At 47.7% G+C, this 27075-nt stretch overlaps 1 protein-coding gene across 10 annotated transcripts in view; it reads right to left on the bottom strand.

Moving 5' to 3' along the window:
• LOC138293717 (equilibrative nucleobase transporter 1-like) overlaps positions 1 to 27075 on the bottom strand; it is a 383365-nt gene that overhangs the window by 87341 nt on the left and 268949 nt on the right. For all 10 annotated transcript variants that reach the window (XR_011203087.1, XR_011203090.1, XR_011203089.1 and 7 more), the window contains one exon: positions 15774 to 15903. Coding sequence is in view for 7 of the 10 variants with exons in the window: in XM_069233048.1 (XP_069089149.1) it covers positions 15774 to 15903 (130 nt within the window). In the remaining 3 variants the exon portion in view is untranslated. The remainder of the gene's footprint in view (positions 1 to 15773; positions 15904 to 27075) is intronic.

Genomic DNA, 27075 nt, shown 5'->3' on the forward strand with positions numbered 1-27075 from the left:
ATTCAGACCTATCCTTGATGCCACATCAACAACACAACAAAAGTGCACTCTACACAATTAAAACACTGTCACATTTTAGCAAACCTTGAGTACTAACAGGAACTGCCAGCCATGCTCACACTCAGAATCTCCAAGCTCCAGGCTTAAAGATCACGTTACCATCTCATCACAAGAAATCCGTAAGAGGCACTGCCAAGTTCTAGAACTCACTACTAGAAGCATCCAGGAGCATATACACTTCAGAAAACAGTTGGAAATATGGCTATTTCCATGATAACTACATCATCCCACAACCATGGAAGAGAACCCAGAAAGATAATCACACTTTCAAGTCCAAGCTCCAAGTCACAGCCCACAGATATGGTACAAGCTATCCAGCGAACTACTTTCGATATCAAGGTAACCTAAGAAGGGCTGCCCTCAGGCACACATACAAAGCCCTTCACAACTCAGGACCAGAATACCTGTACAGCCGCATAGCACTTTCACCAACCCACCAGACACCTACGCTCTGCCTCACTCACGCATTCCCCTCATCTTCAAAAGCAAAACTGGAGGGCGTTCGTTCTCCTACATCACACGCACGACATGGAACAACCTCCCTCAACCCATCACAGCCTCCTCCTCCTCATTTCTTGAGTTCCGCAAGAAGCTGAAGGCCGGGCTCTTTGCATAAACACCTTGGGGACCACACACCTGCCCAAGCGCCTGGATACCCTCTTGGGTGATTGGTGCACTGTACAAAACAACATAACGTAACAACATAATATAACATGGTTAGCCTGAGTATTATATAGTAATATCTATTCATGTAGAGCACCTGTGGCCGTAAATAATACTTATTCCATAACACTTATCAGTATGCAGCCAAATGTAGCTTAATCATCTCACATAAGACAGGTCTGCAACAGGTCTTGTCCGTCACCCAGTACTATTCAGTCAATAAAAACTAGCCATCGTCAACTGTGCAGCCATAGAATAACTGAAAAGATCTGTCAGATACTTCTGGTTAATCGGTGAACTCTAGTCTAGTCCACCACTGCAGGTCCTAACTAGCTACACAGTATTACAGATTCTTTACATCTGACAATGACACTCAGATATGGGATGACAGTAACCAGCCCCGTCACAGTAGATCTCCCCACCACTTCTCTCCAAGATACCCGCTCATGACCAAAAACAACTTTAAACAAAATATTAGGGTGGACACCGCAATGCAATAACCAGCTGAGAAGAATATGATCTTAAGAAATACAACATAGGGACTTGCAGGGCGGCTCAAAGTTGCCAGCGCACTGAAAACTAAACTGCGTGTCTATTACACACACCTCTTCACCTACCAGATTGCTAAATGCTGTGTAGCATAGCACGCTAACCGCACCTAGCTGGTCACCACGCACAACATGGAAATATTTCCAACATAGGATCAAAAAGAAAGATAACTGCCTTCCAACCACAGACCCTACAGGGTGTAGCGTGCTGCTCGTGTATGGAAGTGCTCCAGTGCCCACATAGGCATAGCAAGCGCTATATACAATCTGCAATACTATGGCAGAGCTTTCCCTCCCTTTACAGAGATTGTACAATCTTGAAACTTGGACTGGTGAGCTATAGCCGAATTACACAAATTGAACATGGGCAGGCCGTACGCAGCAGCTATGGTGCTCAGTTTGTGCGTGCTGTTCAGATTTCTGTGCAGTCTGTAGTCAAAGGCCAATGTCTACACTTAGAGAATACAGGCTTTAATCATTCAGCGGTTGATAAAACACAAGTTACTAAGTTGAGCAATACCAAGATCTGTTGCTCACTGAGCTTGGAAATGCCAGAATCCACTTCAGGATTTAGAGGACACAGATGCCCCTCAGAGACACCAGAGTGGTCCCTCGTGTTACATACACTGGGCAGCTCTGCGGACGCCCTTCAGACTCCAGGCTGATGCCCGGTGCTGGACAGAGGTGGGAAGGGTCTTCCACCAACCTGGAAGATGTTCTCACAAGTGTGTGATAAGACACAGAACCGATGGACAAGACTTTTCCACTGAGCCCTACTTTGCCTGACTTCAGTCTGCTTCACGCGAATGTGGCAGAGGTTACATCTCGCGCCTACACAGCCCAAAACCACTTCCTCATCCCAGGAGAACAGAGAACATCTGCCGCTGGTGGCATGCTCACATCTCGTGAGGGCATTGAGGAACAACGCCTCACACCATGCCATGTGTCCATCCGATTGCACCTCGTGCCAAACATCCCATATGCCACAGCTCTTAGTAGCAGTAAACTGAAGAGTGGCTGAGACACATGACATCACATGTCCCCATCTTCTGCCACCTCAGCTCATGCCCTGCACCAGCTGCAGGTATTAAAAGCACAGTCAGGACTGGTACAGACCCATAACAGCACACGTAGCCCTGCCCTGCCCACTCCTGCAGTACAGTCACAGAGAACAGACCCCTGACATCACAGTGACCCATCTTTGCCATCTCATACCACGTCCGCCTCCAGCCGCAGCTATTAGGAGCAGGACGGTCAGGTGAGGCCCAGACCCCTGAAAAGTTTTCAAGTAAATTTCAACTTCAGCAAAGGAGTTACCAAAGAGTGAGGCAACTGTCTGCACTCTGGCTCTGCTTAATTCAGCTCCTCTTACAACATTTCTCTTCCCTCTAGCACTTGGAGGTAGTCCAGGTTACATGGCACTACACGAAAAGATCAGAAGACATATAAAGGTAATTGATGGGTTTAACATAAACCACTGAGCTCTTTCTACATCTGCCTCACTCAATGTGGTGGGCACAAAGGATGACAGCCTCGTCCGCCTTCCTCGTCCCAGTCCTTACATCAATGAGCTCATCAAAGACAGGGAATAGATGCCACCTACATTTTAAAAACTAAAAGAACCAGCACCTACCAGTATATGGTCAACGACCACAACACCTTCCTGTGTTATAACGCATAAACATAAGGCCGAGCAATAATAATGTTTTTCTGTTGGATTATGGAGGACTTTTCACCTCTATGGTAAGGTTTTATGATCGAGGCTTGCTATAGTAACGGTCACCAAAAATGAAAACGTATGTGTTTTGAGGGCCTGCACCAGTGGCCTCGATCTGTATTTATAATGACTCTGCCCAAGTGGGTCCAATCATTTCTGCTCCTTGGCTGTGACAACCACCCTTTAACAGAGGATCATATTTCGGATTGTAGCACTTCCCTCCATTGAGTTATTAGAGGACGCGGCACAAGGCCTTTGGAGCTTAGATGCAGAGTTGAGGGAAATGGTGCCTGATCTCAAGATGGCGCCTGTGCTGCAATGTGTTGCTCTCTGTTAGAGAAGCCGCACGCCGTGAGCACGTGGAGTATCCTAGCAACGATCTGAATACGGAAGACCGGCATTGGCCAGGCTACACGCCGGAGAGCCAGACGCAGTGACTAACGCGCTGAACACGGGCGCCGATGGTAGCAGAACTTTGGTGATTCTTTCCTGATCGACACACATAAGCAGCTGGGCTCAGCGCTTATGTTCACCAAAAACAAGATCTGAGACACGTGTCTCTTTGGTTGGATTTAAGAGCTATGATTGCCCTTGTTTCAGTCCTGATGAGGCCTTAAATCAGCAGGCCGAAACGCGTCGACCTTTTTGTTTTTGCAAGTGTATTGGGTTGGGTAAATAATGAACTAGTTTGAAAAATTTAAGACGCATTGTATTATACTTGTTGAAAAGAAATACACAACATTTTGAAGATGCAAAAAAAACCTAATACCTCAGCATAAAAAAGTGGATCACATGTGGAGTGATAACAAGTGACCACTATGCAAATAGATAGGGCATTATTTTTAAGATGATTTTATGGTAATTTTGCAATGTTAGCTATCCTGTATGTCTTGTTAAATGTAATTTGGTGTATTGTTACTGTGTTATCAGTTACAAGTGTTAGATCACCTTAAGTCCTTTTTGGCTATTTAATTGATTAAGTAAATAAATGTTAAAAAGAAATAAATTCAGAAGTAACAGTATATAGGACTGTTATTATAATTTAAGATGAAATTTGTCTCTACCTGCCACCTTTTTTGTATTAATGCAATGTGTTGCTCAAGGCAGGAGGTCGGTCGCTGCAGAAGCAGCAAGCACGCCTCGTTTGTTCAAACAGCCCAACCTCAGCACAAGTTTTAATAGAGCGCTGGGGATGTGCACGTGCCTTTGATCTTAACTGCACCCTATAGGCATTTTGCTCCAGCAAAAGAAGAAATTTGTCCTCAGACTCATCTGGGGAAGAAGCTCCCCATTCTGCAAGAGCTGCTGAGCTGCCTGTTCAGCTGCCCAAGGAACTGCTCAAGTCCGTGATCAATAAAGGGGCGGAAACTGCTTCTTTTGCAAGAGAAGCCCGCATGCTAAGAAGTATGGGGTAAATCTCGCCCTCAAGGTCTGGTCCTGGACACCGATCCCTCTGAGGAAGATGCTGTTCACGAAGAAAGACCTGTATAGAGGAAGGTTCTGTTGGAAGCGGTATAGTATTTGTCCAAAAAACGTGGACTTCCACAGCTAGCTGTGCAGGAGGGAGAGGAGTTATTCTCATGGTACAGGCCTTTAGAGCTTGATTCTGTTATTGTGCAAAAGGCCATCAGAGGGAGGCTCTCACTTAAAAATATGATATTGAAAATCCAGTTTCCTGGGATTCCTTTCCAAGAGAAATCCATCGGAAGGATTCCAAGAGGAGTTTCCGCAGGAAGCAATTATATCTGATTATGCTACCCCCCTCGGAAGCCGCAGACAAAAAGACTGATGGGGCTCATAAGAGATCGCATGCAGCATCAAATTTTGCCCTGATGTTAGGAACTTTTGCCATCAATGCTGCTCCTTACCTTCTGCAGGATTTTCAAACGTTCAGTCAATCAGCAGCTGTATACGTCAGCACTGTCACCCGTAGGGGTATCTGGGTGCTCATGACGTTAGCGGATGAGATGCAGCAAGGAAAAGATTGCACTTCTTGCCCGTCGATGGAGCAAAGAGAGGTTCCTGTCAGAGACCTCTTTTGATGTGCTGTGGGGCAGCTCTGCAGCAGGGGCAACTATCTCCTTCAGGTGTCGTATCTGGACGAGGTTGTGATGAGGCTACAATTCTTGAAGGGCTTCACTGCAATGAGACTTTGCCCTCTTCTATATCAAAAGATTCACAGGAGGTGTGGAACCCTCTAGCTAGATCTGTCCCCATCCCAGGAAAATTCTCTGCGGAGAACTATCGGCTCTCTTCAGGCCTCCCCTCTGGGTCTTGATGCCCCCTTTTCTTGTGCTGAGCAAGGTGCTTCGCAAAATCAGAGGGAAGAAAGTGGGGGTTCTTTTGGTTGCCTCAAGTTGGTGTCAGGCCCTGGGCCCCTCTGCTGCAGCAGTGATCTGCTCAGCCGCGATGGATATTTCCTGTTCACTTTTCTCACCTTCTCGCCCCTCCCAAGATTCTCTCTGCAATGAGAGGATTAGCCGCACGTCCCTGGGGTCTGGAAATTGAAAATGAGAAGCTGCAAGCCTTGAGTTATTCTTCCGAAGTGGTGCAATCCTTCTGAATCAAGGGAGGCAGAGCGCCGGATTTAGAGTTTGACGGACAGGTTACTTCGTCACAAGTGTGACGGGTATTCCGTCCGCCTTATTATGATTCCCATAGGATATAATGGAACTTTAATACGGTGGAGATATCCGCCACGTTTGTGACATAGTAACCTCACCCACTAAACTCTAATCGGGCCCAGAGTATCTGCAAATGATAAGCCAGAGTAGATGGACTAACATGACCACCTCTGCTGGTTATCTGAAAGCGGACTTTCCTCTTCCTTCTTCTAGTCTCGGTCGCTCTACCACGGGTGGGTCACCGCATGGGCAGCTTTTAAGGATGCTTCCCTTAAGGATATTTGTGCAGCAGCTCCTTGGGCCTCTCTGCACATGTTTATATCTCACTTTATGTTACAGATGGAGAAGGTTTTTGGATTTTTTTTGTTTTTCTGGGACAACAGTTTTTAATTCGGTCCAGTAATGTAATCACTGCATTTCTTTGTGTTTAGAACAAACTATCACTGGGTCCAGCGTAATCTGTGTGCTTTAGCTCTTGTCTCCTTATGTCGTGAAATTGCAATTTCTTTGCGTGAGCGTGCCCTCACTGGTGTAAGACTGGGATGCGTATGACAAACAAATGCAAAAAGGACAGATGATGGACGGAATGCAGAGCAAATCAAACATTCATCCCCAGTCACAGATCTGGGTTTAATCCATCGCTCTTTTGCTCATCATGCCATCCCAGTTTGGACCCAGCCATATGCAAATCAGTCTTGACCCTGTTCCTCGTGAGAACAGTCCAGCCCGAAATGGGTGGGGGGGGGGAAACAGGGCCAAGACTGATTTGCATGTGTCTGGGTCCAAACTGAAATGGCATGGCAAGCAAAAAAACTGATGTATTAAACCCAGATCTGTGACTGGGGGTGAATGTTTGATTTGCTCTCCATTCCGTCCATCATCTGTTTTTGCATACAACAAACAAGGCACATAATGCCTGGATTACATACAGCACGCATTGATGTAAGGACTGATGAGGAAGACTGTGTCTGGCAATGATGAAGATTACCAGTAAGTAATCTAGTCAGTTACATTGTTTGTTGGTTTCTGTCCAGGAATCTGGCCTGTCTGACAATGTTGTTAACAAAACTGCTTCTGTCCTGTGGCTCGCCCGCAGCAGACGGCACACTGGTCCTTCAACCAGCAGTTCACGCAGAGTCCTGAAGCGAGCACAATGTGGTCTGAGGTGTTTCCCTTGATTTCTGCTGCAGCCATTTTAATGTAGAAAGGTGAATAAAACTAAAGCCATTGGAACTATAAACCAGAAACTACCTCACCTACAGTGGAACAGTGAAAGCTTGTGCCCCATAACACTATAACTGTAAGTTCAGATTTCACTATTCCCCTTAAGCAAAACAATGGATGAACAATAGAAAATATCTACAAGTGTTAGCAAACTAAACATTTATCTTCCATTTGCAATTGTTAGGGCTGCCATGAGTCTTCTATTCTTAGGTCATTTTAAACAAAAAAAAGAAAGGGATGAGCAGACCACTGCTTCGTTTACAAACAATATTGTTGGCCCTATGTAAAAACAAGCACTGGCAAAGGAAATAGGGCATGGCTTTGGGTTTGCCAATGCCATTAGAAATAGGGTACAGCATGTCAAAAAGTTTTTTTTTTTTAAAACACAAAAAAAATGCACGAAAGCTCTTTTTACATCAGATGGACTGGAAGCAGTCTGCTGCTTTGACTGCTGCAAAAAATAAATAAATAATAAATAAATTGGGGAAAAAAGGACGAGTGGAAATATGCAGCAGTAATGGAGAAGGTGGGTCGCAGGGGAAAGATGCACACAAACAAAAAAGCAAGGCACAAGGGAGAAGCACACCAGTGTGAGAGAGATCAACATGGAGAACGAGAAGAGCGGGAAGAGAAGTACACGAGCAAGAGAGCTGGCAAACACATGCACTCTCATGGAGCACTTAACCAAAAAGAAAACTGTAGTTCCTGAAAAGTAAGCAGTGGAAGAGCACAACTAAAGTAAAGAAGGTATGTGGCAGTGGAGGGACAAATACAGAGGAGGCAGTCCCACACAAAGCAGCATATAAAAATCAAGCTAATGAGAGGGACAGTAAAGCCAGCCAATGGTGAGCAGCGGGTGGGCTCTACGCCCACTGTAAGCTCACAATAGGTATTTTGCAGCGGGTCAGCTTGCGATGTCTTGACCTATAAATTTGGGAAAGGTTAAAGGGAAACTGACTACATTATGTGTAGGGCAATACCCTCTTTCTTGGCATGGTTACCCCCATTTTCTGCCTGTTGTCAGTGTGTTTGACTGGGTCTACTGGGTTCCTGCTAACCAGGACCCCAGTAGTTTTGCTCTGTCCTCTAAATTGTACCTTTTTCTTCCCATAATCGGCATACTGGTCTCTCCATGTTATTCCCTAGTATGTGGTACCTAGGTACCCAGGGAATTGAGATTCCAGGGGATCCCTATGGGCTGCAGCAGTTATTCTGCCACCCATAGGGAGCCCATGCATAGGGTTCTGCAGGCCTGCCATTGCAGCCTGCGTAAAACTGGTGCATGCACCCATTTTCACTACAGGTCACTGCACCAGGTCACTAGAAGTCACCCATATGGGAGGCCCTCTCAGCCTAGACGGCAGGGTGCAGGTACGTGTGTGATAGGGCACCCCTGAACTAGCAGAGGTGCCCCCACAAACTCCAGATCCATTTTCCTGGACTTTGTGAGTGCAGGGACGCCATTTTACATGTGTACTGGACATGGGTCACTGCCTATGTCCAGCTACATAATGATAACTCCGACCATAGGCATGTTTTGTATCAAACATGTCGGAATCATACCCCAATACTGTTGCACCTATTAGAAGTATAATTCGATGCACTCTGGGTGCTCCTTAGAGGACCCCCAGCATTGCTACCACAAGTCTTACAGGGTTTTCCGGGTAGCCCAAGCTGCTGCCACCCCTCAGACAGGTTTCTGCCCTCTTACTGCTTGATCTGATCAAGCCCAGGAAGGCAGAACAAAGGATTTCCTTTGGGAGGGGGAGGTAACACCCTCTCCCTTTGGAAATAGCTGTGACTGGCTTGGGAGGGGTAGCCTCCCAAGCCACTGGTTTTACTTTGAAGGGCACATTTGGTGCCCTCTGTGCATAAACCAGTCCACACCGGTTCAGGAACCCCTAGTCCCTGATCTGGCGCAAAACTGGACAGAGGAAAGGGGGGTGACCACTCCCGTGTCCATCACAACCCGGGGGTTGATGCTCAGAGCTCCTCCAGAGGGTCCCTGGGTTCTGACATCTTGTTTCTAAGGTTGGCAGGGAACTCTGGGAGCATCTCAGTGGCCAGGCCAGGCAGGTGACATCAAAGCCCCCTCCCATAGGTGCTTACCCGGTTAGGTGAGGTGACCAATCTCCCTTTCAGGGCTATTTTGGGGCTCTCTCTTGGGTGGGTCCTCAGATTCGGCTTGCGAGATTCCAGCAGGACTCAGCAGGACTCCTCTGCAAACTCTTCTTTGACTTCTGGCCTCCGGAACTGCAACTGGACCAAGCAAAAACAACAAGTGATGGACGGAATGCTGAACATTGTCAAACACTCACCCCCAGTCACAGATCTGGGTTTAATCCATCGTTCTTTTGCTCACCATGCCACCCCAGTTTGGACCCAGCCATATGCAAATCAGTCTTGACCCTGTTCCTCATGGGAACAGTCCAGCCCGAACTGCCAAGCCAGGTCTTCACTGGACCGGAAACAAGCATCCTGGGACCGGTTTCGGGGTGTCACCCCTCATCAGCCAGGCTAGCTTGAATCCAGTGGCATGGGAAGCACGGGACCCACGTCTGGGCATACCCTTCCCACTTAGGGTGACAAAGCAAAAACAACAAGTGATGGACGGAATGCTGAACATTGTCAAACACTCACCCCCAGTCACAGATCTGGGTTTAATCCATTGTTCTTTTGCTCACCATGCCACCCCAGTTAGGACCCAGCCATATGCAAATCAGTCTTGACCCTATTCCTCATGGGAACAGTCCAGCCCGAACTGCCAAGCCAGGTCTTCACTGGACCGGAAACAAGCATCCTGGGACCAATTTCGGGGTTTTACCCCTCATCAGCCAGGCTAGCTTGAATCCAGTGGCATGGGAAGCACGGGACCCACGTCTGGGCATACCCTTCCCACTTAGGGTGACAAAGCAAAAACAACAAGTGATGGACGGAATGCTATACATTGTCAAACACTCACCCCCAGTCACAGATCTGGGTTTAATCCATCGTTCTTTTGCTCACCATGCCACCCCAGTTTGGACCCAGCCATATGCAAATCAGTCTTGACCAGACAGGTTGCTTCCAAGAAGAAAGACTCTTCAGCAACATTGTTTTCAGGTCTCCTGCCAGCTTTGCAACATTTACCCGGCGGTGCGTCCTCAGAAGACTGCAACTCTTCAGCCTGCAGAAGAAGAAGAAGTTGGAGTGAAGGAGTCACTTCCCTGTAACCGCAGGTACCTGTAACAAGCAACAACTGGCTGCGTGGATCCCCTCTCCTGCTGAGCTGCATGGATCCTGCATAACAGGTGGTGATCTAGAGTAGTCCTCTTGGTCCTCTGCCAGCTGTAGAACTTTGGTGGAGGTAAGCGTTTGCCTTCCTATGCAGGACAGTACCCCTGTGCACTGTGTCTCTTGCAGCTGCCAATGCTTGTTTCCAACTCCTCCAAGGGATCTTCAGGTGACATGTAGCTCCAGCCCCTAGCACTCCATCCTGCAAAGCACAGCCTCCTGCGTGGTTCTCCAGAGGCATGGGATCTTCTTTTGTAGTGCTGCATGGGCCTCGTCTGTGACTCCTGTGCACCCAACCTGTGGGACTCCTATGGGTGCTGCCTTTGTTCCTGTGACTCATCAACGCTGAGTCCCTGTGTCTCCCCCTCCTGGGTTGAGTCCTCCTGGGCCTTGCTGGTCCCCGGAAACACCGCTTTTCCACTAACAGCGAGTTTGCCTTTGCCAAGGCTTGCTGGTGGAATTCCTGCACCAACACCCATCTTCAATCTTCATTCCAGCCGGGACATCATCTGCATCCATCAAAACTCTTCTCCAGCTCCAGGGCTGCAGTGCTGAACTGTTCATCACTGTCGACCAACTCCTGCATCCACAGCTGGGTGGGTAGTACCTACTCCCCCTGGACTCCACTGTGACTTTTGGACTTGGTCTCCTCTCTCCACAGGTCTTCTGTCTCCAGGAATTCACCACTGGTTTTCCTGTACTCTTGTCTGAGTGTCTTCTTTTCCTCCTTTTGGGTGGTTTGGGGAAAATCCAATGTTTACTCCTGCTTTCCTGGTCGCTAGGGGGTACTGTGTTACTTTCTCTGTGGTTTTCTAGTACTCCCAGCGCCTCTCTACACATTTTACTTACCTAGGTGGGAGTACCTTGTTGGCATTCCATTTTTTTTGTATATGGTTTGTGCTGCCCCTAGGGTCACTATTGGTTATTACTATTTGCACTATTTTCTGTGCCTATTTTTGATTACTAGTGTATATATTTAGTGTATTACTTACCTCCTATGGGTGGGTTACCTGTCTAGTATTTTGTGATGGTTTGTTCCAAAAATAAAGTACCTTTACTTTTGTAACACTGAGTGTTTTCTTTCATGTGTGTAAGTGCTGCGTGACTACAGTGGTATTACAAGAGCTTTGCATGTCTCCTAGATAAGCCTTGGCTGCTCATCCACAGCTACCTTTAGAGAGCCTGGCTTCTAGGCACTGCCTACAATTCACTAAGAGGGGATACCTGGACCTGGTATAAGGTGTAAGTACTTTGGGTACCCACCACACACCAGCCCCGCTTCCTACATTACACTATATATACAAACAGAGAAGAGCTTTCGATCAGCCGTCTCCATCTATTGGCCCGGTCAGCTGTTATTCGCATTTTCCTTCCACCCACCACACAGCAGAGGACACGGGGCAATGGGTCACCCGCTGTAGCCATTGTTTTTCATTATGAGTGATGGCATTTTGCTTTTGTACATCTGCCAAAGAAGTCAACCACTTCAGTGGCAGAGCTTGCAAGTAAAGCTCTCTTTTAATTTCAAGATTTTTTTGAAGTTCAAACTTGTAAAGGGTCATTCTTTTTTTTACTTATTTGCAAGTACATACACAGCGCTTTATTGTTTATTTCTTTTGAACAAGCAAAAAACAGACAAAAAAAGTGCACGCAGGACCAGAGCTACTGGCTTTGCCAATGTTTGTTCTAGTTTATGCCGGGGAGTTTCATTCGCAACTCAACTGCAGGGGTCACACTTACAACATCACCGACACCACCCCTCTCTTCCTAACACACTATTTTTCCTAAAGAACTTTGGTTTTCAAGTACTTTTGAATTTTCCAGCAGTAAAAAGCTAAAATTGTCGTTTTTGCTGCGGGAAGGCTAGTAGCCCCATTGGCAAGTACAGAGTTCCGGGCTGGCACCCCAGGCCGGCTAACTTCTGAATGGGACTCTTAAGGCTGGAACTGTTTGGTATCATAAGAATCAGTGTGCTCAATCCCATCACATGGGTAAATCAAATTTGATGTCACTGGTGGGCAAAGTGCAACTTCAGAAGTTGTCACTTAGTTGCCCAAGGTTTCCAGTGCCAGTTCACTGATGTACACAGGGCTTGTCCTGCAGACAGCTTTCTGCCATCCTAGGGAGACGCGCAAATGACTCAAAGGAAAGGACACAACAGGGGCTGCAGAGGAGAGCGGTTTTACTAAGGGTGGGCGGCAAACTCTGCTTTGCTGGCGGAGTTCGTGAAACACTATGCGCTCCGCTTGGAGCGCAGGGTTGGGCAACTGACTCTCCTGACCACCACGTGGCAGAGGTTACTGGCGCCCATCCTTTTTTCCTTACTAGTAGTCATCTAAATCGCAACAAATCACTTAGGTAGATCATATCAAGTGAGTAAAGAGAAGTCCCCTTGGACTGGTTGAGTCCATGCCATGGGTTTGGCTGAGAGAGCACTTGTCAGTTTTTCCCTGGACCTCGATTCTGCGACACTTATACCGTGGTTTACGATTGAGCAAGATCACTACAGCTCTTCTGATTTTCATTGGCTATGAGGCTTCAAGGGTTGCGCATCTCTAAAACGTGCACCAAAGTGTGTTTCCAACAAGGAAGTGTGGTGCCGGGTGTGATGCCTATAATATCTCCGTGCATGAGTCAAAGACGCGCGCGACGCAGTATTTCCCTCACTTTCTACTGCATGGGCTTAGTACTTCAATACGTCGAATGTACCCGAGCGAAAGAAAACCTCAGAGCTGTGCTGCTTGTCAGTCTGGGGTCCGGGTAAGCTGCGCGCCAATTGTTTCTGGGCTTTCTATTTGGGCACAGGGTGGCGAGCCCTTTAAATGTGCTGCCACATGGGTAGGTGGGCTGATAGGAAAATGCGGAGAATTCCGGCGTGGTTACTTTTGTCCAGCAGCATGGCTTTCCATCCTGCTACAACCGATAACTAAAGTTATCATTCTAGTTGTTCACTAGAACTCTGTGAGAAGGACTCCATGTTTTATTCTTCTGTTTCCTCTGTGTGTACTAGTGCTCCGCTCTGTCGTTTGCAGCATCTCAATGGTCTGGAGACTTGCTGGCTCTGCGACAGACGGTGTGCGGCACTCTGCGGAATCGTGCAGAGCTTTTATTTAACTCTGCGGAATTCCATGGAGTACAACACCGCAACTTCTGCCCACCCTTAGCTATTACCTCCCTCCTGCCCTGCAGGAAGCCACATGGGTGTTAGCCCAAAAGGCCAGCTTCAAAGGAGAAACATCCTTTGAAGGGCAAACGGGTAACACTTGGGAGGAGGGCTGCCCTATTGTTGAGGTAGACAGGCGGGCACGGGAAGCAGAGGGGGGGAAACCAGTTGTCAAACACGTTTCCCCAGGGGCGTCTAGCCCTGCAGAAGCCACACCCTCAGAATGCGCTAGTGAGGTCTGTACACCCAGAAAGGATCTCGCTATCTTGGGAATGAGCAGAATGGTGCATCCTTGGATAACCAGACGCCACACTCCATAAGAGGTGGTCACCAGGTGAAAGGGAACCTGGTATTCCTCTAGCTACCAACTGGATGTGAACCAACTGCCTGAAGCTGAACTTCGTCAAGACAGAAGTACAGTCTTCAGTAACAAGACCTCCATCTGGTGGCCGTCAGAGCAGGGACCAGCACCCACAGACCATGCAAGAAGTCTAGGGATCATCCTAGATGACAAGCTCAACGTGACTGATCAAGTCAACACAGTGTGCACCTCCTGCTTCCACATCCTACGCATGCTGCAAAAGGTCTTCAAATGGTTGCCTCAGAACACCAGACGGACAGTCACACAAGCACTAATCGCCAGCAGGCTGGACTACGGCAACACTCTCTAACCTGGAATCTCCAAACAGCTCATACACAGACCGTCCAGAACAGCGCTGCAAGACTTATACTCGACCTCCCAAAGAACCTTCGGAAGCTTCACTGGCTCCCCATTCACTAGCACAGCCTATCCAAACTTCTCACACACACGTACAAAGCCCTACGCAACACTGGACCACAACACATGAAAAGCTGCATACACTTTCACCAACCCACCGGACACTTACGCTCTGCCTCACTCACACTCGCCCAATTCCCACATATGCAAAAGCAAAAGTCGCTTGTTCTCTTACACAGCACCTAAAACATGGAACGACCTCCATTAACACATCAGACCCTCCTCCTCACATATTTAGTTCTGAAAGAAGCTGAAGTCCTAGCTCTTCGTATAACATAATATAAAAATACTTCTAAGGATATCATACTAATTTATTTAAAAAAATAAGCGCCTGGGCTCAAGGCACTTCACATGAGTGCACTGAAACGGGCACTCACCACAGCTTCAACTGTGTGTTTAAGTCCTAATTGCATCATGCTTTTAAGATCTATTACATAGTTAAATGCTCCACCAAGGAGCTCTGCGAAAGAATACACGCAACGCATTACCATGTGGCGGATTCCTATAAATACGTGCCAGTATTTACAAATATGTACCGGTGTTTACAAATACGTGCCGGTGCTGAGCACCAGCAAACACCTGCACAAAATAAGCAATGTTTACCAACCGCATATCTTGCACCTCAGTCCCATTCTAGCTCGGTGAGGGTAATTCTGTGCACCAGAGACCTTGAATGAATCAAACGTTTGTGACATCTCTAGAACGCGTAATATCAGCACAACTTGTTGATGTGAACTAGGAATAAAAGATCTGCGAACTCGAGAATGATGAGAGCAGATAGAAGAGCAACATGAGAAACACGTGTGTGAGTGAAGACATGTAACATCCCATCAAGAATCAAGCAAGCTTCGTTCTATCGATGCCTGCTGTTGCCTTTCCTCGTGGAGGAAAGATCCATGATCTACTCTCAACTAAAGGATGCTGCCTCCTCCTCGTCAGCCAATCAGGGACCAGAGTTGAGGCGCGTCTGTGGGAGGATGGAGGGAAGCTGACGGCGCTTTAACTGGAGTCTAATAGCGTCTGCCACAGGTGCAACAGAGGGAAGAATCCTGGAGGTTGTGATGACCCTCAACCCAGGTAATAAGTAGCATATTTACCTAGGGGGTTCTCACATATTGTTATATCAATTGTATTGTTTTTTCTTCAAGGTTTTATGTTTTAAACAAGGGCGTTTAGCCAGAAATAGAGCACGGCAAGTGAAATCAATGCACTGCTACAGAAATCAGAAGCCGTCTTGCTTTGTGTCTCCTTTACTCAGTCTGTTCGTCTTCATTCCAGTCACGATTTTTCCACTGTCCCACCCAGATGGCCGCCGATTCGAGTGAACGAGAGGACGTGGTGGTCTCCTCTTCTGAGCAGATGTCCCTAAACATGTCCACCAGAGTGTAAGGCTGAAGTTAATTTTCTCATCAGGGCAACAGAATGCCTACCGGGGAGGCAGATACCCCTCTTCCTGTGATGCCTGAGGAGATTAAGAGGGGACTTGGAGTGCTGGACTCACCAGTACATGATTAATTCATCTCCTCTGCTCTGAAGCAGATGTGTGTTTTGTTTCTCAACAGTAGAGATACTGAGTTTGGTACCTTGGAGAAGAATCTGTCTCTTTAGGTGGAATGATGGAGAGTGCTGTGAGATGATAAACCTTGGAGAACTCTGAGGGCTGAGACAGAGGAGAGCGACGCAGAGAGCAAGCGATGGACAGGGACACACAGACGATACTCACATGCTGATGAGCCTGGTGACCATGGTCCCGAAGCGGTCAAAGATGAAGCCACAGGGCAGGGTCATGAAGTTGTTGAGAAAGGAAGCGATGGTGAAGATGAGGGAGAAACGTTCATCTTGGGCGCTGCAGTCTGTGGGGGAGAGAGACAGCGGATGGGAAGAGATGAGGACGTGGGAGAGAAGAACGGGGAGGAGAGCCAGTCAGGGATAGGACAGAGACACCAGGTTCAAAGAGGAAGTGTGGGAGAGATGGAAAACATGGAAGAGGAGGAGAGGTAAGAGGCGGAGGTAGGAGAGGGGGTGAATAGCAAGAAGGAATGAGAAATGCCACGAGCAGCCAGAATGTAAGTGAGGGTCAAAGCCACATTGAGGGGGGGAGAAAAAGGAGACAATCAGTTAACAAGGACCAGGCACCACTGATGGAAAAAGTCACATTGTCTAAATGAAGTCTCACACGTTCAAGGTACCAGTGATAACAGAAGGGCCCAGACTGGACAACCATTCCTACGGCCCCCTGGGTGCCGGATTCAACAAAACCTGGCAGGCAAATATTTACCAGGACACGCATCTCCAACCACTACTAACCATTAGGCCACGGAGCGATTTAAATAACGCTGTCGCAATTCACTCAAGTTTGGCAATTTCAGGTTACGCTTGTTATGTGAATTTCCTGAAATTACACCACAGATTGTATCTATGCCCCATTCGAGGAAAACTTTTGCAAGTGCTTGCGAATAATGTACATGGCCAGAATTTGCTATTTTTCACCAGAAATGGGTCATTGTGTCCAAAACTGATGCAAGGAAGCATTTTGCATTCAAAATATTGCCAAATGACAGATTTGCAGTATGCATAATGTTCCAAAATTTTTCATAGTTATACAAAGGTAAATTATATGAATTTTGCTCCCCTACTCAACATCCCAACAGGATTGGTTGTCCATTAGAATATCACGGGCAGAAGATCATTCTACAAAATTGTGATCTAAATATCAACCATTGAAATATTGAGAAGATGGGTATATACAGGAAATTATAGGATTGATCTACTAAACTTCACACAAGTGTACATTGTTGATGTTTACAACTCCAAGGTATGTAGATGTGCACTTAAGAAGAGGAGAACAATATTTGTCCTTCAGTCTGGCAATCACCAACAGCTTTTCATCCTGAAGGCCCTTGTCCCTGATGGAGAGATCTAAGCCCTTCCACAGGCATTCATGAAAATAAGGGAAGACGTCCCTTCTCCAGCCCGTGCACCATGATGTGGATAACCTACACTTTACGGGTTCTTGTTAACTTTAGTTTATCTACTCCTGAGACCTATCGAAGAGCCTTCTAATCCCAGATAAAGCATCTAGGAATCTGGGAACTGGGTTTGATGACACGCGGACATTTGCTACCCAGGTCAGTCAAGGCATTCGTCTTCCTTTAACAGTATCAGAGGATTGAGGGGAAAAATCCTTGTATTTCTCTTTCCACACTCTAAGCAGTTGTTTTAGCCACCATTTCTTCACACCTTGATTATTGCAACACTCTTTATTTGAACACCAGTCGGCTGTCCTTAGACAAGTTGCAAGCAGTCCAGAATGCTGCTTCCCGACTGATATTAAATATTCCTAAAATCAGTTGGTTTCTCCTGGATTGATTGAACTCCATTGGCTAACTCGCAGGAAACTGATTTTATTTAAGTTGCTGTATCTAGCTCATAAAGCACTTTATAACATCGGCCGGACTTCTAAGAACTACATTCCAGTGGTTTATCCCCTTGTTGGCTCGAATGACAGTGAGAACATTGTGGTACCTGGAGCGGACGCGTAGCAGATGGGGTGGTAGGGGTGAAACCGTATGCCTCTTCAGATGAAGTCCCTTGATGACACTAACTATTTAGGAAAGCTTGGCTTTTCATGATCTAATTTTCAGTTTTGGACCTTTGATTTGATGTGCTCTGCTTCGGGACCTATGGTTATGCAGCGCCAAGATGCCCCAAGGTATTAGTGTGCCTTAGAAGTTATTTTTCACTTCATTGCACATTAATGAAAACCTGGCACGGAGGCTGGCTATGAGACTTAAGAGATGGAACAGGGAGGTCCTACCAGGGAAACTCTACCCGCACCCTCACCGTGGACCAGTTCCCAGACCCTGGTGCTTGAAAGCAAAGCTGGTAACACACAGACACTAGAAGGGTCCAGGTTCACTAATACTACAGTTTGTGAGCAATCAAGTTTCACACTTCAAGGAGCAAGTGCAAATACATTTTTACAAATTCATAATAGAAGTACACAGGGTGTTATTCTGAGTACATAATACATATAACACATGAAAGTAGTTAATGCAGTAGACCATGTGACGTTAGAAGAAACCACAGACATTTATTTTTGGACAATTCACAGATGGTAAACTACCTCAGTTGGTGAATGTGCCTGCTGTGCTGATGTTAATGCAATGAGCAACTTATAAATGTTTGTTTTAAGGCACGTCTGATTCAGCCTTGTATTATTCTGGTGCTGAGGCTGATACCGTTCGTACCGGGTGCACTGGAGAGCAGCAGGTGTGTTACAAACATGGGCCCCCACTCCTAGGAGGGAGCCCTGGGAGCTCTTCAGATCTACAGGTATAACTATCTTTACAGTGCAGGAAACCTACATATACTGAGTGTTGTTCATGCAACAAATTCACATTTTCAGCACCTAAAAAACAGTGCTCCTTAAGTACAGCAATTTAAAATGAAAAGGACATTGCACAAGTATACATACTTTTACAAGCATTTGCATATTTAACTGAGACATTTGCAAACACAAGCACAACCAAGGAGTAGCAAAAAGGAGTGTACAGTGTTACGATGTCATCAAGGGACACTGTGCTGGGGAGGGGACACAAGTCTGCCCAGATTGGGGCTAGGAGGTCACAAGAGACCCAGAGGATTGCAGACTGGGACTACCGGCTCGTGGCGGCTGGCTCACACACAGAGGGTAAGGAGAGAAGTTTCCAGGTCATGGCCGGCAGGGGGAGCAGAGCATCTCCTGGTCACTATAAAAGGGCCACAATCAAGCAAGGTGGTTCCTGGTAACTTTCCACTCACTGGAAGGCTCCCATGCAGGTAGTTTCGGGCATATAGGGGTCTCCTGGTGCATTCGGGGTTTGTTCGCGACATCTACTCTGAAGTATTTGGCAAGTTCCATCACCCTAGACTCAAGAGAATGGGGATGACGGATAGAAACCACTATTCAAAGTCTACCTTGAGCATCCAAAGAACTGGAAAAGACGCCTCACCCACTAATAGTGGCATGTTTCATCATCGGTGCCCATCCACACCCTGGTAGGGTGATACCACCACGGTGGACTCAACCAGAACCGGGAGTTCTTAAATAAAGTATCACACTGGACAGAAGCAGGGATCCAGAAGAGAAAAATACTGTTAATACCTCCCGGTATAACCAAAGGAAATTCCTTTCATTCCAGGGTATCAGCGGTACGAATAAAAACTCAAGGTGTGGTTTTTTGAGGGAATTAGTGTCCCAAAAATCCTTTTAATATGTCAACATGTTTCGGCCCTCGCAAGAGCCCAACCGGGTCTGGGGCCTTCGTCAGGGCTGTGCAACTATCCCTAGCTTTCTACGCATGTACGCCTTTCTCCCCGGTCTCTTGCGCCTAGTTGCCACTTTATGTTCATTTATCTTGTGTGAGACAACGAGACCAGAGTCCAGAGCCCGGCTGTCCCTCGCGGAACGGGCACATTCTTAACAGCACAGGACCTGCTAAGTGCATACTGATAAAGAATTACATAACAACCGTGCAATTTATTAGATTATGTGGCTAAAGGTGCCTGATAATATTGTGCCCTAGCAGAAGAGTGTACATGTGTGGAAGCTGAAGAAACTTCAAGCAGCGGTGCAGCTGGCTGGAAAAGGGCCTTCCTCAGGTGGAACATACCCCAGAGCTCGCTTCTACCAGCCGACGTTGGTTCCAGGGGGCTGTGGCAAGAGTGAGGAAGCCGCAGCCTCCAGTGTGTGAAGCAAAGTGCTTGGAGGCGCCGGTCAGAGGATGAATGTAAAGATCCGCACCAGGTACAGAGCGGAGGACGAAGCTTTACCTGGTGCTTTATGTAAAGGGTTCGGAACTGGACGAACCTAAACATAATGCAGTGAGGCGGAGAACGAGAGATCACCTTCTCTCAGTCTGACAAATGCAAACTTGTGTCCTAAACTCAGTCAGGAATAGGCGATAACTGGAAATTAATCTCAACAAGAAGATGGGAAACACAACAACACGCTGCTACAATAGCGCATTGAAGGTCCTCCTTACAACATAGTGCCCAGAGGGGCCACTGACTGACCCATTTACTTCTGCATGGCTCTCTCCTTTTCCACAATGCATTTTGCCAGCAGAGGTGCCACTCTGTGTTCAGGATCTTCCATTAAACGTTCGGGATGTTGACCCATTTAAGACTCAAGGGACGTGCCCAGTTGGGTTTCACCTCCTCTGTGATTTGAATTGTTTTTAATGTCTTTTCATTCTTTAAAAGTGACTTCCTTCGCGTACCGTCCCACCCCTGCTAGTCTTTTGAAACAAGTGCCTTTGAAAATGGATTTGGTCTGGCTTCCCTCTTTAATATCCTTCTCTGAACCTCATTCGCCACTCATTTTGCAGACAAGCGCCTCTTTATTAAACAAAGTTTGTCTAGAAGTAAAGGACTGGGGAACATTCATCCCATATCCGTTTTCTTTCTTCAATGTTTTTTTATTCTCTGGTTTGTTGCCTTACATCCATCTCCAAGCTTCTCAGTCGGGTTCCAGTGCTGCCGTCAGGCACAAGGTGCTTCTCTCCGTCTAAGCGCTATGTATCAGTTGGGCTTCATCGGTGAGGGACATCTTGAGACCTGTACTGGACCCATGTCTGGGCATACCCCTCCTAGCTATGGAGACCAATAGTGGTGATCACAATGCTTGGATTCTCTCTGGGCCACAATCTATTACCACATTTTCTGCTCAGTTTGGCACTCCAGACAGGGACAGACCTTACGTAAACCATTCTTAGGCGTACGCTAAAAAGGGGGGTCCTGGCCAATGTGCCAGGTCACGTCCCCTCTGAATAGGAACATAAGTAACTTCAAAGCCTTATTAGGACTTCATCAGTAATCCAGTTTGTGGTCAGGGTTGGTCCATGTCTGCTCAGACTCAGTCTGTAATGGAAAAGACGAGCTAAAAACCTATGTCAATGTGGTCACCAGGAATTACAAACGGATGAAGTCATTTCAAGCCCTCCAGCCATCACATTTTCTGCTAACTTTAAAGGAGGGGTGTCCAAGACTGGGTCCATGATAGATTGCCTGGCTGTTCATATTATGCCAGTACATTTTAAAGGTTTTGAAAGTTGGCAAACGGATCACCTCAGGCGCTAGGAAGCCATTCAGATGGCTTTGGAAGCCAAGCGCCTTCCACTCTGACTTCTGTCCGTGACCTGCAGGTTAGAAATTGAAATTCCAGTTGGGCCTACTCAGCCGTTCACCTTTCCAAGTTCAATACTGAGATCCCCACTAAGGCCCTAATTGTGATTGGATTAGTAAAAAGAGCTGGTAATACCGCTCACAGTTTTACCAGGGGATCACACGTTGATCCCCTATGGATCAAAGCAATCGACAATCCTAGTGCACCGAGTTCCACATGTAATCCGGCATCACCACTGATTTTACTAGTGACAAAGTCCTTTAGGGGGGTCCCTCCAGGATTTGTCCTTAATCCTGCCTCTGCGAATACCGGGTGTGGTAACACCGACTCACTTGCGGTTCTTCATGGAGCCGGTAATTTGTGTTAAAGGTCCCACCAAGAATCCAGTCCGCTTGTAATGAGGGCACAAGCAGGGTTGGTTGCAGCGCTATGACATGTCAAATCGACTCTAGCAGCACTAGGTGAAAATAACAATATTGTTATTACTTTAACTGCTAGTGCCTATACGCTTTCAGGCCCTTCGAACAAGGATGTGTTAAGGGGGAACTGGGAAATGAACTGCCACCACGCCTGAATGAATGAATGGGTGGATAAATGTGTAAAGCGCACAGATACTCCAAAGAGCATCCTACAGACTAACAGTACTAAACTACACCACGTAAGTCAAAGCAAATAGACAGGTTTTAAGGTTTTTTCAAAAAGATGACTCCGAGCTGTACCAGGGGCAGGGTCCACGCTTGCACGGACAGACCATCAAGAGCGACCTCCCCTGCTACCCTGCCCACCCTTGGGTACCACCACAAGAGAAGAGAATGGGGAGGGAAAGCCCCTGCGGGGGAGTAATGCTGCAGCCTAGTTATGATACTGAGGGGCAGCCTAAACTAAGTGCCTGACTTAGATTTTGGCAGAGGGTTACACAAACGTGACGGATATCCCATCCACCGATACATGCATCCCATTATATCCTACAAGATTTGTATTTTAGTGGACAGGATATCCGTCACCGTTGTGAAGAAGTAACGTCTCCGCTAAACTCTAAATCAGGCCCTAAAGTTTTGTAAAGAGTTCTCTCCTTCACTTCCAGCCGGTGCAGCAAGTGGGGGGGTCACAGACCTCTGGCGCAGAAGTTTGGGAATGAGACCCGCTGCGGTAGTTTGCACCACCTGAGGTTTACTAATCAGAGACTCTGTTACGCCAAGGTACAAAACATTAACACAATCTAATAGAGGTGATACCTGCATGAAATTCATGGTAAGAAGGAAAATTATTTTAAGGCTTGAATCAACCCAAAGTAGCCCCCACCACTACAGAAACCTGCAGATGGAAGGAACAACAAATTATCGAACCTCACCCCTAAATTCTTTGCCACCATCGAAGGCGAGGGTGCAGGAGGAGAATGTAAATTGAACAACTCGACCGGAAAGACTCAAACAATACGACCTCAGTCTTACTCATGTTAGACATTAGATGAGCAGCATGGAGCCATAAAGACTTTCTGAAGACCGGTCTCAAGAGGTCCACATGCAACTTCTGCCCCTTCTCTGAAGACAGGAGCAGCTGAGCATCATCAGGGCAAGACACACCTTGAAGCCAAACCATGAACCAGAGAGGCCAGAAGAACATCAAGCAGAGCTGGACAGAGAGGAGACCTGAGGCGACCCCATCGAAAGGGGCTTCAGCCATGAGGAGAAGGGCCAGTCACACAGAATGCTTCTATTATCCCGGAAGCATTCAATCCATTCTAGGGTTATGCCCCCAACCCCTAGATCAGCGAGGCGCTATAACACCACTGCATGAAACACTTGTCGAAAGCCGCGGAGAGACCAAGTAAAATCAACGCTGCTGTCCTTCCTTGGTCCAAAGACACCTTCATTTTAAAGTCAATTTGATGCATTTAGACACTTCGAGCACTGTTGCCACCGTGCTGTACCAAGGGTGAAATTCAGATTGGTAGGGTGAAGTAACTTGTTGGTATCCAGGTAATCCGAAAACCGTTTAAATATCAGCTTTGGAAGAGTTTTAGATATTGTTAGAAGAAGCGATATAGGTCTAAAGTTTGACATTAAGGTTGGATCCGCAGAGGGTTTATGAGAAGCTGGACCAGTTCAACCTGCTTCCAGACCGATGTTTCTACAGCTGTCGACAGCGAAATATTCAAGAGCCTATTAAACACTGGGTAAACCACCTCGGCTGCCATTGCCAGCGAAGCAGGCGGGCACAGGATTGGCTGGGGGGCCGCATTTACTTCCCAGAATAGCAGCTTCAGATCCCTCTAAGGAGACAGAATTAGACTGGAGGAGCGAACAGTGCCAAGGGGCGCCCCCAATGTGCTTAGACATCCCACCGCCACCTAAGTAAGGTGTCCTAGTCAAGGTATGCTGGATTTAGGAGATGTTCTCCTCAAAGAAAAAACTGATAGCTTACCACACAGCTCCTGAGATGGCAAAACACCACTGCTGCATGACGGAGGTGCTAGAAACCACTTGACAAAGTTAAAGATTTCATGCAGCCATGAGTGGACGATGCAATTGTTCTTTCTTCAAAATAAGATGCTGTCGCTGACGTAATCGCAGTGTGGTATTTCCTCAAGATCACTTTATAAATCTCCTTGCCATTTTCTGGCGCGAGAACCTGGGTGAACGATGGAGCCGAGGGGCCACGAATACAGGTCTTCTCATTCAGTGGAGGGGCGAGATATCGGCACCTGAAAGAAGCCAGCTGGTAACCCCTCGGCATCAGAATCAGGGCTGCCTGGACGGTGGGAGACCGAGATAGGTCGAAAGCTTGTGAGATCAGCGCCTTGATTTTATTCCAAGAAATAGGAGAATTAGAAAAAGTAAGGTCAATATTATGACCGCTTTGGTGCATAGAGGTGAGGACTACATAGGAGAGATTAAGAGAAGTCATTTTGTCCGACGCAGTCAGCGTCAGGACAATAAAATGCGCATACTGCAATGTGGGATGGGTTAGCACCTCATCAGGAGACTTTGGGCCTGAATTACATCTTGGCGGAGAAGAATGTGACGGATACCCCATCTGCCATATTACGATCCCAGTATAGCCTACGGAGATCGTAATACAGCTGGCAGCTTACTCCCTCATGTTTGTGACAGAGTATTCCATCCGCCTAGATCTAAATTAGGCCCTTAATGAAATCACGAGAGTGGCCTGGAGGGCGATGTAATCAATACAATGCAATGGAGCACTAGGTATGCCTCAAGGCACTTTACAAAGAGACAGGTGAATTACTAAAGTGTGTATCTGGGGCACAGATGAAGTCTTCATCACAGAGGTGAGCCCTCAGCTCCTTCCTAAACTACTGGAAAGTTGCAGCAGTCAGCCTCTCTGATGGGAGGTTGTTCATTGTCCCGGAGGACAGAGAAGGACAAAGGTCATCAGTGTCTGACATCCAAGGTGCCATCAAACGCCCATTATAAACACTTTTCAAGGATGATGTAGTGTGCATTGAAAGGGTGATTAGTACTAAGAAACAGGCAGGTCCTGCACCGGTGGATGTCTTATACAGTAGCATTTGTTGTGGGGGAGGACAGCCACATGCAAAAAAAAAAAAAAAAAAAGTAGAAAAAGAAATAGGACTACTACTACTTTGGAAAATTCCAGTCCAAACCACTAGATGGCAGAATAATGCACAGCATGTGATTCCAGTAAAGATTCACGTAGAAAATATGCTTTTATGCTGTGCATGGGGGTGCTGTGACAGGACAGGGATGTACCCCACCATTCCAGGAGATGCCCAGATGGCCTGGCAAGGGAAAGCCAGTTATTGCTCCAGGAATGCCAAATTACTGTGCCGTAGAGAAGCTGTATCGGGGGTTCATCTATACATGTTCTGCCCGGGGATGTCCAGATATTCTGCCAAGAAATGCAGACAACAAGCAGAAAGTTGCCATGTCCAGAAATGACCAAATACTGTGCCAGGAAGTTACCACACACTTTGCCGGGAGATGTACAGATACTATATTAAGAGATGTGCAGATAGTGAGACAGGGGACATGTACAGACTGGAGGCCTCCAGACACCACACCAGAAGACACTCGGCCTCATGTTCACCACACCAGGAGACATCCAGCTGCTGTATCTGGAGGCTTCCAGGTACCACGCCACTGGATCTCATGCTCGCCATGCCAGGAGGCTGCCAGCTACTCTATCTGGAGGCTTCCAGGTACCACGCCACTGGATCTCACGTTCACCACGCCAGGAGACATCCAGCTACTGTATCTGGAGGCTTCCAGGTACCACGCCACTGGATCTCACGTTCACCACGCCAGGAGACTGCCAGCTACTGTATCTGGAGGCTTCCAGGTACCACGCCACCGGATCTCACGTTCACCATGCCAGGAGACATCCAGCTACTGTATCTGGAGGCCTCCATGTACCACGCCACTGGATCTCATGTTCGCCACGCCAGGAGACTGCCAGCTACTGTATCTGGAGGCCTCCATGTACCACGCCACTGGATCTCATGTTCGCCACGCCAGGAGACTGCCAGCTACTGTATCTGGAGGCTTCCAGGTACCACGCCACTGGATCTCACGTTCACCATGCCAGGAGACATCCAGCTACTGTATCTGGAGGCTTCCAGGTACCACGCCACTGGATCTCACGTTCACCATGCCAGGAGACATCCAGCTACTGTATCTGGAGGCATCCAGGTACCACGCCACCGGATCTCACGTTCACCATGCCAGCTACTGTATCTGGAGGCTTCCAGGTACCACGCCACTCGATCTCATGTTCACCACGCCAGGAGACATCAAGCTGCTGTATCTGGAGGCTTCCAGGTACCACGCCACTCGATCTCATGTTCACCATGCCAGGAGACATCCAGCTACTGTATCTGGAGGCTTCCAGGTACCACGCCACCGGATCTCACGTTCACCATGCCAGGAGACATCCAGCTACTGTATCTGGAGGCCTCCATGTACCACGCCACTGGATCTCATGTTCACCATGCCAGGAGACTGCCAGCTACTGTATCTGGAGGCTTCCAGGTACCACGCCACAGGATCTCACGTTCACCATGCCAGGAGACATCCAGCTACTGTATCTGGAGGCTTCCAGGTACCACGCCACTCGATCTCATGTTCACCATGCCAGGAGACATCCAGCGACTGTACCTGGAGGCTTCCAGATACCACGCCGCCGGATCTCGCCACTGGATCTCACGTTCACCATGCCAGGAGACATCCAGCTGCTGTATCTGGAGGCTTCCAGGTACCACGCCACTGGATCTCACGTTCACCACGCCAAGAGGCATCCAGCTACTGTATCTGGAGGCTTCCAGGTACCACGCCACGGGATCTCACGTTCGCCATGCCAGGAGACTGCCAGCTGCTGTATCTGGAGGCTTCCAGGTACCACGCCACTGGATCTCACGTTCACCACGCCAGGAGGCATCCAGCTACTGTATCTGGAGGCTTCCAGGTACCACGCCACTCGATCTCATGTTCACCATGCCAGGAGACATACAGCTACTGTATCTGGAGGCTTCCAGGTACCACGCCACTGGATCTCATGTTCGCCACGCCAGTACACTGCCAGCTACTGTATCTGGAGGCTTCCAGGTACCACGCCACCGGATCTCACGTTCACCACGCCAGGAGACATCCAGCTACTGTATCTGGAGGCTTCCAGGTACCACGCCACGGGATCTCACGTTCGCCATGCCAGGAGACTGCCAGCTGCTGTATCTGGAGGCTTCCAGGTACCACGCCACTGGATCTCACGTTCACCACGCCAGGAGACATCCAGCTGCTGTATCTGGAGGCTTCCAGGTACCACGCCACTCGATCTCATGTTCACCACGCCAGGAGACATCCAGCGACTGTATCTGGAG

The sequence above is a fragment of the Pleurodeles waltl genome, chromosome 4_2 (assembly GCF_031143425.1).
Source record: "Pleurodeles waltl isolate 20211129_DDA chromosome 4_2, aPleWal1.hap1.20221129, whole genome shotgun sequence".
Lineage (NCBI taxonomy): Eukaryota > Metazoa > Chordata > Amphibia > Caudata > Salamandridae > Pleurodeles > Pleurodeles waltl.